This window comes from Lactuca virosa, chromosome 3 (genome assembly GCF_052849685.1).
Source record: "Lactuca virosa cultivar CGN04683 chromosome 3, Lactuca_virosa_CGN04683_v6, whole genome shotgun sequence".
Lineage (NCBI taxonomy): Eukaryota > Viridiplantae > Streptophyta > Magnoliopsida > Asterales > Asteraceae > Lactuca > Lactuca virosa.
Window position 1 is genome coordinate 92,546,043 of NC_136428.1, and position 12,757 is coordinate 92,558,799.

Here is a 12,757-nt window from a genome sequence, read left to right on the forward strand (position 1 = left end):
AAGGTTTTAACCCAAGAATAATAACCTTTGGTGTGACATCCCCAAATTTCTCGGCCAGAAAAGACCGATTTAGTTTATGATTTTAAAATAAAATCATAGTAATCTTCCAAAAGGTGTTGCGGAATTTGTCCCCAAAACAAAATATGATAAAAATTTATCAAAGCATTTCTTAAAGAAATGTATTTTCATTATATAACAAAACCTTGGGATGTCATGTTCCGATACATACCAAAAGCATAAACAGTACATTATAAGCCTTACAACAGTTATTTACATCTACTGGCCTATAATCCAAAAATCCCTCGTCACATCCAACTATGCTCTGGGTCCACTACCTATAATATAAAAAGCTGAGTGGGTCAGGCTTGGGAGCCTGGTGAGCATATAGGGTTTTCAACCCACAAATAATAATAAATTTATTAATTTCATCAACCAATAATAAATTTATTAATTTCATCAACCAACAATAACCCTGATTACCTGTTCCCGTTATCCTCACTTTACGTCCCTAAACACCTATCATAAGGGACCTAGCCTAAGGATTTTCATCGGGGTGACAGCACTGCTTTAGGGATTCCTCAGCAATTTATGTCAAATAAGGCAACCATGAGGGGGATGGAGTACACCAGCGAACATATCGTTCACCAACACCTACAGGTTGCGAGCCTGCTAGCGTTCCACTGGACTGTCTAGAAAGGTCTGTGGTCGTCATCTATACTCCGCTAGATGACTACAACAACAACAACAACATCGAGGCCTCTCATCATTTTAACACACATCAACTATTTCATCTACCCATGTTTTACCCAACATATTTGTAGATAAAAAGACATATACAATTTAAAACTTGTATAAAACATCTGTTCAACACCCATCTCAAGTAAACAAACAATATAATTACACATAGCACGTATTTTATAGAAAATACTTCATATCTATGTGTAAGATGAAAGTGACTACACACTCACTTGATAAGACCATGATTGGACAACACTTCGTCCCTTAAAACAATCTTTTTCGATGAAACCGGGATGTTTTCTCAAAAACCGGGCTTCACGCGGGCAGAGTTTCATCTAGAAAAACTCTTTTATCGGGATCTTCGGGCTCTCCGGGGCTTGCTTACGATGCTAGGATAATATTCTAGGCTTGGGGGTATTTTTTGTAGCTAAAAAGGAAGTAGAAGGTGGAAGAGTGTAAAATTTTCCAAACAATTTTGGAAGGTCTCGCACCCCATTTATAGTGGCCGAAGCCTCGCATTACGCTGGGCGTAATTCTTCGATACGCGGGGCGTACTGGCTTGAGGAGTCCTACGCTGAGCGTACCCTCGTACGCTGGGCGTACGAGGAAAACGTGGCTTGTGTTCGGTTCTTGTGCCTCAGACGTGTCAAGATACGTGTCTAGCGAAGGAAGGGCGACGTGGATGACTCCAGATCGAATACGTGCGAAGTACGCTGGGCGTACTCCTTCGGACCAGCCTCGAAGTTTGTGCCCAGAACTTCAAAAATCCATATCTTTCGCATACGAACTCCGTTTTTGACGTTATTTATATCCACGTGTAGGTGAGATTATACTCTACAACTTTCGTTTAGACTCCATCGGCTAATTTTGACTTTATTTTTAAAGTTATGTTTTTAACAGGCCGGGACAGGAAAAGTCCGTTAAAAATTATAACTTCTTCATCCGACGTCCGTTTTCGTCTGTCTTTTTACCGTTGAACTACAATCGACGAGATCTTCGATTCTCGTTTAGGTTGTGTCGGCTAAAAATCGCTCGATCTATTATTCGAATTCCGGGCTACATACTGCTATGCCAAATCTTAGAAAATTCATAATTTCCTCATACGAAGTCAGATTTGGACATTCTTTTTATGCACGCTCTCAGTTTAACGTATGCTACGACTTCCATTTAGATCGCTAAGGCTAAAAAGCACTTTATCGTAAATTCACTTTTTACGTCACACAACGTCGTGCCGGTTCTGTCGCGAAACTTCTACAGGTCATAACTTCTTCGTTATAACTCGGATTTCGGTATTCTTTATATATCTCCGGAATCCTTGTTTCGACCACTACAACTTTCTTCATAGATATCAGCTTTATCTAACATTTACTTTTGACGCTTATTTTTATCTTTAATTTATTATATCATCATAATTAAATATAAGGCACATAAATTCACATAATTCATTCTTATTACTTCAAAACACGTTACAATAGTTGACCTAGACTATTACCTCGTCTTTAATGCTTAGCCCAGAAACACGGGCGTTACATTTGGAGAATGGACGACCCAAGTGGATAATCTTTCAGATCTAGGACCTAGAGGGGTTGTTATGACATAAAGGTGTAAAATGTATGCCATTGAAGCCCCCATGCAAGCCATAAAAGTATCATTTTGGCCTTTTTAGCCCAAAAGTCCATGCATGTAGGAAAAATGTGGGAACTTTACGTGTCCAAGTAGTGTTAGGGGATTAGATCTGAAGTTGTAAGCCTTAGTTTGGTGTATGGATGGGTTAAGGACCAAGTTATAGGTCCCAAGGAATTAGGGTTTGAGCTAAACCCTTTATGAAGTGGTATTAATGGGTAAAGTCAGAAACTTTACCCTTAAAATAGCATTTCCTGGGTTTATGTGAAGTATGAAGTCTAGATCTGGAGTATAGGGTTTGAATCCATTAAGATAGCCCAAACAGGCAGGGGAACTCGGCGAGTCCAGTAAGGGACTCGACGAGTTGAAGCCGAGTTGTCCCGATTGTATGCCAGGTAGAACTCGACGAGTCTGGGAAGGGACTCGACGAGTTGACTCGGTTGACCACGAGTCTGAGTTGTATAGGAACTCGCCGAGTTGGGAGATAACTCGACGAGTTGGGTTGACTAGGAGTTGACCTTGACTTTGACTTTGACCAGGGGTAAAATGGTCATTTTACCCTAAGAGGAGTTATCAGGTTTTTGATTAAGTGTTATTGTGAAATTGATAGCCGGTGAGTCGTTGGAGTAGCCGTCAGAGATTCCTACACGAGATTTCACAACTAGCATTCGAGGTGAGTTTCCTCCAGTAGGAACGGGTCTAAGGTACCAAGGCCGGCCTGTTTAGTTAGTAATAGTTCCGGACTATGGTCTGATGCCGGGCGGGGCCCGATGTAGGTTTATATGCTTTTCCGGACTTCGATTCGATGTCGGGGCGGTCCCGAGGAATGCTTGTATGCTTGATGTCTTTGTGATTCTTGCATGTGTTTGTATTGTGTGCTTCCAGACTTCGGTTCGATGCCGGTGCGGTCCCGAGGAATGTTAGTATGATACTAGATTACGGTCCGATGCCGGGCGGGGCCCGAGGAATGTTTAAGTGTTAACGTTATGTGCTTAGGTTTATGTGTATTACTGATTATGCTCTTATGTATTCTGAGATTTGATCGATGCCGGGCGGGGCCCGATGCCGAATAGGGTTCGATGCCGGGCGGGGCCCGATACCGGGAAAGCCGATGTCGAGCTTGACTCGATGTAGCAGAGGCGGGGCCCAATATATGTTTATGTGTTATGTGTATGGTATGTGGTAGTTGGGGAGACTCACTAGCCTTCGTGCTTACAGTTTTCAGTTTTGGTTTCAGGTACTTCCGCTAGTAAGGGGAAGAGCTCGGGATGACTGCATGACACACACCACTGTTTTTAGCCTGGGAGGATTCACTCTGATTTATGATATATGATTTTGATACATTGACAGATTTGATGATGTTTTGAGATACATGACTTGTGGTTTTTATTATGATATGGATGAATTATGGTTTTTCATAAATGATTTTAAAAGAAATTTTTGGTCTATAGTTTTGGGATGTTTCAAAATATTTAGGGATATGGACAAGGATCATGGTCTCCGGTACTTTACGACCGCATATCCATCCTTAGTCTTACACTTTGATGTTGAGTTAACCCAAAAAAGACTTAACATGTAAATATTACAAAGATAGATAAACATATACAAGATTCAAACTTTTCAGTCCAAATACCGATGTAAAGTCATGACATACTGTGAAATTAAGGCTTTATAATTTGAAGAATATACAACTAAACAAAACTAGAACTTCGTCACCAGGGAAATGTGCAAGCTGTAGTACAAAATGACTTAACAAAAGTAGTTGTGGCAAGACACGTGAGCCTACAACTGGTCTCAATGCTCAACCAAGTCTGACAGTACAATAAATGATACACAAAAACTATTCCATACCTATTACACACTAAAACACAATCATGCCAATAAACAATTCCCAAAACTCAAGAACCAATAACCAACAAACTTGTGAATATGGCCACATGATGGGATTTCCCTACGACCTACGATACAATCACCTGAACACCAACTATCGGCAACCTCAAATCATGCAGAGCTACCTATTAGAGATTACATACGTCGTGGAACAACAAATTACATTTCATGTATACATACATGGAATGCCTTTTAGTTACCTTTTTCCAATAATAGAAGAATATTAGTTGCCAAAAATACCTGGTCTACCCACCATATTTTGGAATTGGCACTCCAAATGATCATATCAAAAACTATAGATACTATAAATGAACAATGAACACATTTGATCTAAACCTAAAGTATTGATGCATATTATTTCCTACAATGCTACGAGAGTTAGCCAAATTATGATTCAAAAGTATTCCCCGTTGGAAGCATTTTCGAGACTTTGATCAACTTACAAAAGGCTAACCAAACCCACCCCTCCCATATAAAAGAGGGTCACATTGCAAAAACTACAACTTTAGTGGTCCATGTGAGAAAACATGAAAGTATGTGGCTGTTAAAAGTATGATTCGGCAAGAACGAACATAACCCGACCCGTTTGTTGAGGAAAGCGGCTGACACAGAAAGGGTTTTACACAGGCGACCGGCGTGGGTTTAGCACAAGCAGTAGACGAGTAGACGCCACGGGAGAGAAAAAGATGAACGGCCAAAATCAGTTAGATAACTAGTTCGAACGAAATCGATGTGGTAGCTACCCTTGGGCATTAGCCCTAGGATCAGCAGACATGGCGGAGCATTTGGAATTGAAAAATGAATCTACAGCCAATCCTTGTTGTAGCGAGGTAATTCATTTGAGTTTTTTTGTTTCATATTAGTTGATTTAGTTAATCGTAATCACTCAAGAACTACATTTGATTTCAAGAATTCAATCGCATTTCTTAGTTCTTGGTTAGCCAGTCCTAAATTATTTTTAAATCTTTGGGATTGTGTACTAATAAATACAATTTGATATCAGTGGAAAGATAGACTGTTAAAAGTGCAACAAAAGTGCAAGAAGACGGAGGAGGCTAGGGCCGCGCTTAAGAAGGCAGTCGGGCTTTATGAGCGACAGTTTATATTGATGCAAGATGATGTTCTGAAACTCAAGAAGGGTAAGTATACATTGTTTCTGGACTCCTTTAGATATGCATATTATATTACTTATGCAATCGTAAATGTTATTTTGTGAGGTAGAAAGGTTTATGTAAACCTAAGAAATTTAACAAACAAACTAAGGGGTGTATATATATATATATATATATATATATATATATATATATATATATATATATATATATATATATATGATCCAAATGGGAGAAATGGAAGAGCACCTCATTATGACATTTTAGGGTTGAAACAACAACTTTTGGGATCAGTAATTGATGTTAACTTATTTTGCAGCTTGTGAGGAAGAGAAGCTGCAGACTGACAATGAAAGGAAGAATAAAGAAAAAGAATCAGCTGCACGAGTTTCATTGGAGAATGAGATATCCTCACTGAAGTCTGAGATTTTATCATTGAGTCAAAAAGAAGGTTCAGTACCAGAACATGTGAGTGAAGAACTTACACTTCTCAAAGGGCGTGTTTCTGACAGTGAAAAGGAGATAAATTGCCTACGAGAGCAGCTTCAGAAGGAAACAAGTGTTTCAGCTACCAATAGAAAGAAAGCTGTAGAAGAAAAGAAAAGAGCCGATGAGGCATTACAAAGTTCTAAGGCTGAAAAAGACAAGATTGAAAAAGAATTAAGTAAGCTCAAAGCACAGTTGCTTAATGTGGAAACAGAAAAGAAACAGCTAAAGAAGGATCTTCAAAAAGAGAGTGCTAGAGCAGATATGGAGAAGATTAGAGCTGAAGCATTGAAAACTGCAAAGACTGAGGCTGAAGCTGAAATTGAAGTTTTAATGGCTGAGAAGAAGGTTCCATTGGTGGATGAGTTGTCTTCTCCAAAATCTGAGGATATGGATGTAATTACATCCCTTCAAGGGCGTGTATCTGAAATGGAAACAGAAATAACTCGACTTAAAAATCTTCTTGATAATGAGAGAAAACGAGCGGACTCTGAGACAAAGAAAGCTGAAATAGAGAAGAAAAAAGGTAATAAAATGCGAGAAATGTTGAAAACAGAACAAAGTAAAGCTGATGAGCAAAGAAAGTTAGTTGATGTTGAAAAGAAAAAAAGGGAGGAATTTGGACAACAGTGTGAAAGATTAAAGTGTGAGGCAGATGAGGTAAGATCTAAGTTGGTTTTAGAAGGTTCAAAGTTTAAAGAAGCAAACAAGAAACTTGAGGCTGAAAGAAAAAAGTATGTAAAAGAGAAAAAGAAATATGAAGAACAACAAAAGATTGCAGAATTGAATATGAAGAATGCTTTGGAGGAGAAACAGCGTGCAGATCGGATTCATCAGCAGTTAGAAGAGTGTCAACAGAATTATGTTAAATTGCAGAAAGAGATGGAAGCAAAACAGAAGGAAAAAGATACCAAACAAATGACTACAATTGGAAGTGAAAAGATTCAAAATGATGTTTCTTCAAGAAACTTAACAAACCCTTCTTGTGTTTTGACTGAGAAAGATATGAAAGGTAAATATGATGAAATGAAACTTTTAAAGAAAAGGCTGAAGCTTGAAAAGGAGAGAGTAAAGCATGCTAATCAAGTGGCTGAGCTTGAAAAGAAGTGTAAAAAAGCAGTTGAAAAAGAGCTTCATCAACTAAAGCTGGAGTTTGCTCGATTTTCAAATCGTGTAGGACTCTGTAGCTGTTATGAAATCTGCAATGCTGGTAAATCTTGTCTGGAACAGGTTAGTTTTTTTTTTTATTATTTAGTAATTCATAAATCTTGTTATTGAGGTTGAGATACTTTTTTTCTTCATTGCATTGATGCAATATCTTTCCAGTTTTTAGGCATGATGGATGTATTAACTATTAAGTGACATTTTTCTTTTTTACAGAATCGAAATGTAAACTCAAAGAGGAAATTTATGCACCCTGAGAGTGGAAAAGAACTTATGAAGCCTAATTCTGCAAGATCTCCTGTAGTGTCACTTCCTATATCTGGAACATGTACTGAAGTCACCTCAGGTACTGCTACTAAAATGGACTCACTCCTTGGAGGCTCTAACAAAAAAAATGTAGACAATTATGCCCTTGTTTCAAGCATGTCATCTTTTTCTGATCGACAGTTGGTGGGCTCACAGGGGAAATGTGTTATTTCCAACACTAAACCAGATGAAAGTAATAAACTGAATTCCAATCAACAGCTGCCTATTTCAAGGTTGTCTAGTGAGGTTCCTACAACCAGAAATGATGCAGTGGTGGCTGATAATAATGATGTCAAAACTCCTCTTAAACTGAAAAACAAAGATGGAAAAAACAGGAAAAGAAAGCGAACCCTAAATGCAACTGAATCCATTGAGCATTTGTATACAAAAGTAGGTGATGTGGATAAACCATTGAAAGAAGTTACATTGCAACCTTCTTGCAAGACTATTGAGCAAAAGGAAGATCCAGGGAAAAAAACAGTTGGTGATGAAAACGTTGATTTAGTTGCTTTTGAAAATAATGGAGTGGAAGCTACTCGTATGTGTAATGATGATAATCTTGAAAATGGTGGGAAGAATGTTGAGATTTTTAAGAGAATGTTGGATGATGACTATATGAAGTTGCTCAGTTTGGATAGTGAATTTGAGGAGGAAAGATACCGTTTTGCAGTTGAAAGGCCTCTTTCACCTACTCTTCCAAACATCCAGTTAGATGTTGTAGAAGATTCTAGACCTTCTGAAGTTAATTGCACAAATGGGTTGTTGCCAGGTGTCGATGATTCTTGTCAGTATATTGTTGTATTTCCAGACATCAAGGACAGTGGCAGCCTTTCCAAGATATTTCATACAACAGGAACTTTGATGACTCAATGCTGTGTGTCTTCTGAGAGTGATCACATGATTAAAAATATAATTTTTGCTCTTTCTGCTGAAGAAATTCTCTCACCCAAGTAAGTTTCTTGGCTTATAAAACATGTGGTTTTATTTTTTGTTTACCATTTCTTCTCTTTTAATTTTCAGGGAAAAGGTCTGTGTGTTCTTCTCATTGTTCTTGAAGAGCCCCTCAAACATTGCTTTGACTAATGTCAACCATGTCTTAGATGAGAGCTTTTTGAAGACCATAGATATCTTTTCTGGACAAATCAAGAAAGGTATGTGTTATCTTAGCTTCATATTTTCTACAGTAAATCACACCTTTGGTCCCTGGGTATAGTTGATTTTTGCAATTCTGATCCCATAAAGTTTTCTAGTGCAATTTTTGTCCTTATTTGAGGTTCCTGTAATATTTTTTTTATCCTTATTCCTAGTGAAATGACTATTTTTGGTCCCTGACTATTGCCGATTTTTGCAATTTTGATCCCAAAAACCACAAATAAGGACCAAAATCCCAAGAGAGAACTTTTGGGGAACCAAAATTGCAAAAAAATCAGCTATACCCGGGGACCAAAAATGTAACTTACTCTGTTTTGTATATATTTATAATTCAGTTGTTATTTTCTATGTGCAGTGATGTCTGATGTAGAGACGAGAACCATTTTTGAAAAAGTATGCAATTTAGATGAAGTTATTACTCTAATTCAAGATTTTATAATCAATGAAAGAGTAGTAATCCACAGTGATATAAATCCCGAGTCACCATCATTTTCAGACTCCAAAGCCTCATTGCAACAGCTGGTGATTGGATCGATTTTTTTAGCATCAATTTGTGTAGCTTTTGACCGAATTGACTCCATATGTGAAACATCATACACCATTTCCCACATCACCACTCCCTCAACTTTAACATTTCTACATATCTTTGGTTACATATGTGGAGAAAAATTAATAGCCCAAGGTGACTACAGTTTAATAATGACTGTAGTAAGTTCTTTAGTCACATACTATGAAAAGGAAAATTCATCATCATCATGCGCCAAGTGTCCATTTTTAATTGGTGCTGTTTCCATGGAAGAAGTGGCATCACTTCTCTTGAATAAACTGAAATCAACAACCGTTTCTGATGGTGATTTGTCTGATTTTGGGGATGTTTTGTCACTTTTGGAGTTAATAGCATCTAAGATGGTATGTATATGTATATTTAGTTTTAACTTTTCTTTTAAATAATTTGTGTTAATTAATATTTATTTGTTTTGGATTTGCAGAAGTGGGGTTGGATTTGCGAGAACATTGTTAGTGAGCTGTTGAAGTTGTTGGAAGTGTTTGTAGTTGAAACACCTTTGACTGCTGTTTTTGTTCTTCTAGGCCAACTTGCAAGGTGAGTTTTAGTTTTGACTGTTTTAATTATTTGTTTATTATAATTTTTTTTAATTGGATATTTGTTAATGTTACAGACTTGGGATTGATGGTAATGGATTGGAAGATGCTGACGTGGAAAAAATCAGAATGAAATTGAGTTGGTTCATAAGCGGGACCACATCAAGGAAAATGAGTTTAAGGGTCCAATTTGCAGCTGTGAATTCTTTATTGGGTACAACGCCTCTCAGTTTTGAAGAAATTTGTGATAAGAATAATAAGAGGTTTGTAAGTTGTTCAGGTGCAATTGATTGCATACAGAAATGGTTTAATTTGTTGAGTGATGAGCAGAAGGCGTTGTCTGTTAGACTCTTACCTGCTGCTGGTGTTTCATAAAGAATCTTCTTGTTGAAACTTGAAATTAAACAATTTTGTAGTCATAGTAGCCGAATGCAAATTACATTCATGCCCTTGTTGGTGCTTACATGTTTAAAGTTAATGACCTAATTTACTATGCGTGATTCTTTTGGTAATACATAGATTGTTATTGTAAACCAAGAATGGGTCGAGCTCTATTAGTTTCACCCACTAAAAAATTCATCTTTTGCTCGTATATACATGGTTTCCAACAGTTTTGCCTTGGCTGAGTTACTATTTGGATATTTTTCATTCAACTCACTGTTCAAAACCTACTTAACCACAACCTCTAAGTTCATATTAGTGAAAACACTTTATATATATATAAAAAAAAATTAATATTGAAGAGAGGGATAGAAATGAAATGTATTGATTTGTGGGGGTTTTATAAAATTTATTCTACTAAAGAGTGTAGACGAAACCCGAATTACAATTCCACTGTTTTATGGGATTAAATTTTGAAGGGAAGATCAAAATATGAAATTCCAGTAACATGCAACATTCCAAAAAAAAAAAGCATTGAACTCATAAAGGGGTGAAACAATGATAACAATTACAATCATAATAAAGTTTTGATTATTAACCCAAAATGTGTGAAACATCTTTTTGAAAAAGTGATAACAGTTACAATCATAATAAGGTTTTGATTATTAATTACTTTTCAAATCAAATGGTGTCCCACTTTTTACACATCATTTTTACAAAGACTTACCAAGTCACCTATAGACCAACATATACCCTCGAATAACAACACCTACAAGGGGAACTGTATTCACTGACTGTTTCCTTATACATATAGACAAATGCTATGTCATATTACTTGGCGTGACACCAACTATTTCAAGGAGGGACATCTCATACATGTTTGTTTTGTATGCCACATCCATTAGCATCATGTACGGGAATGCACACTACATCTTTAATGAAATTCGATGAGTAAAAAATAAATATTGAAGCTCCTATGTTGATGCATCTCCATGACTATAATAAACATAATCATGTTTATCTAAGAAAGACATAACAACCTACATTTGAGTTTTTCTATTTTTCTCATTCTTTTTGAATTTTGGCTTGCATTGTATATTGTTGGAAAAGTGGATAAATTTTCTATATTTTTATGTTTTAATAGATCATATATTTCGTGGTTGCACATGTTTTCTTAACAAATCTTCAACTATTTGGGTTTAACTTTCAGAAAGACGCATTGGATACGAATGACCTTCTAAATATAAGTAGTTACGTTAGTAGTGGATCTTTTTATTACAATAACATAACCAATTCGATGCACCGTCTTTTGAACCCAGTCTAATTGTTCACGAGAATTGAATATTTGAAAATGATGTTTTTTTAGAAACTAATAAACTTATCGATTCATAATTCTTCTAACAAACCTAAAACTTTTACCATGTCGGTTTCAAATTTTGATGTGTTACTAATGGAATAACTTCTTTCATTATCACGATCTTGAGATGCATTGCTAGTGTGAATATTGTTACCGTAATCAATACATACAAATATGAATATATATGATATACATAAACATAAATATCTTAATAGTAATAAATGAACATACCTTGTAATTTAATTCATCAAACGATGACAAATACTCAGGCCAACTCATGTCGCTACTTAAAATAGATTATTTTCCAAAATTAGGTACCATGAAAATGAAATTGAAGGGTCTATTTATAATAAAAACATTACATCTGTTATGATAAACATGTTAAATTATTTATCAGTATCTTTTAAATTGTGTACCTGATAAAAAAATGTGTCTGAATTTCTTGAATTGTGTGTCCGTACATTATTATATGTTTAAGTTAGATTTATAGTCAGATTATCTTCTATTTTTATCATTTTTATTTTTAAAATATAATTTATATATTTTAATCTTTTGTTTACTTTTATATCATTTTTATAAAATTATAAAATATTGTAATGTGTAATCAAATAAAATAAAAAACGAATAAGTCATACATATTATTTTATATGTTACAATAACAAATAAATTAAAGGGGAGGAAATTGTAAATATACAATAAACTAATGGGTAGAAATTATAAGTATAAATTACAATCGGTTGACATCATTGAAATGAATTTAAAACTATATAAAATGGTTAAATATAATCATTCAATTTTTGGGAGGTTAAGTCTTGGTAAAAATGATGTATAGTCAAAAGATATGATTTAAGTGTGCTAAGGTGACAACGTTTGATTTGAAAAGTAATTAATAAACAAAACTTTATTATATGATCGTAATTGTTATCATTTTTTCTCAAACAGATGTTTCACTCAAATATAGGTATAGGATGGTGTTGGGTGCGAATAAACCTGAAAATAATAAATTAAATGAGAGGCTAGAAATGAAAATTTTATTTATATTATGAATTGTTATATGTTTGGATTTAATATTATATTTATTTATATTATGAATTGTAATATGTTTGGATTTAATATTATGCCGCAGGTATGATGATTTGAATTTTGACCTATGCATAAGTTAATTTGGGTGTCATTAACAACACACAATTTCAGAAAGTGTAGCTTTTTCCATACCGGACAAAAAAATCTTAGGATATAATTCTATTAAATATTTAAAAAATGTTTTTTTTTTTTGAACGGCAAAGAGAAATATATTAAAGAAAGCAGCAGGGGCTGGGCAAAAACAGTACATAAAGAAAAATTAAACCAAGAAGAAACTTGAATGTGTAACTAAACTAGACAATTTTAATGATAACTAGAGATTTGTAATGGAAACCAAACTAACGACTAAGCTTGTGAGCACCAA

General features: G+C 35.4%; 1 protein-coding gene across 1 annotated transcript; it reads left to right on the forward strand.

Moving 5' to 3' along the window:
* The first annotated feature begins 4,838 nt into the window (after window positions 1–4,838).
* Window positions 4,839–10,065, forward strand: MEE22 (maternal effect embryo arrest 22). The gene is made up of 8 exons (XM_079085112.1): window positions 4,839–5,081; window positions 5,255–5,390; window positions 5,683–7,079; window positions 7,230–8,269; window positions 8,340–8,470; window positions 8,827–9,380; window positions 9,461–9,573; window positions 9,650–10,065. Exons 1-8 carry the CDS (start codon window positions 5,025–5,027, stop codon window positions 9,945–9,947), a joined length of 3,726 nt encoding a protein of 1,241 aa, XP_078941238.1. The 5' UTR covers window positions 4,839–5,024; the 3' UTR covers window positions 9,948–10,065.
* The last annotated feature ends 2,692 nt before the right edge of the window (window positions 10,066–12,757 follow it).

Coding starts and splice junctions, on each gene's coding strand:
- MEE22 (XM_079085112.1), top strand. CDS start 5,025: ATGGCGGAGCATTTGGAATTGAAAAATGAATCTACAGCCAATCCTTGT. Junction 8,471..8,826: donor TTCTGGACAAATCAAGAAAG/GTATGTGTTATC, acceptor TTCTATGTGCAG/TGATGTCTGATGTAGAGACG. Junction 9,574..9,649: donor CTTCTAGGCCAACTTGCAAG/GTGAGTTTTAGT, acceptor TTAATGTTACAG/ACTTGGGATTGATGGTAATG.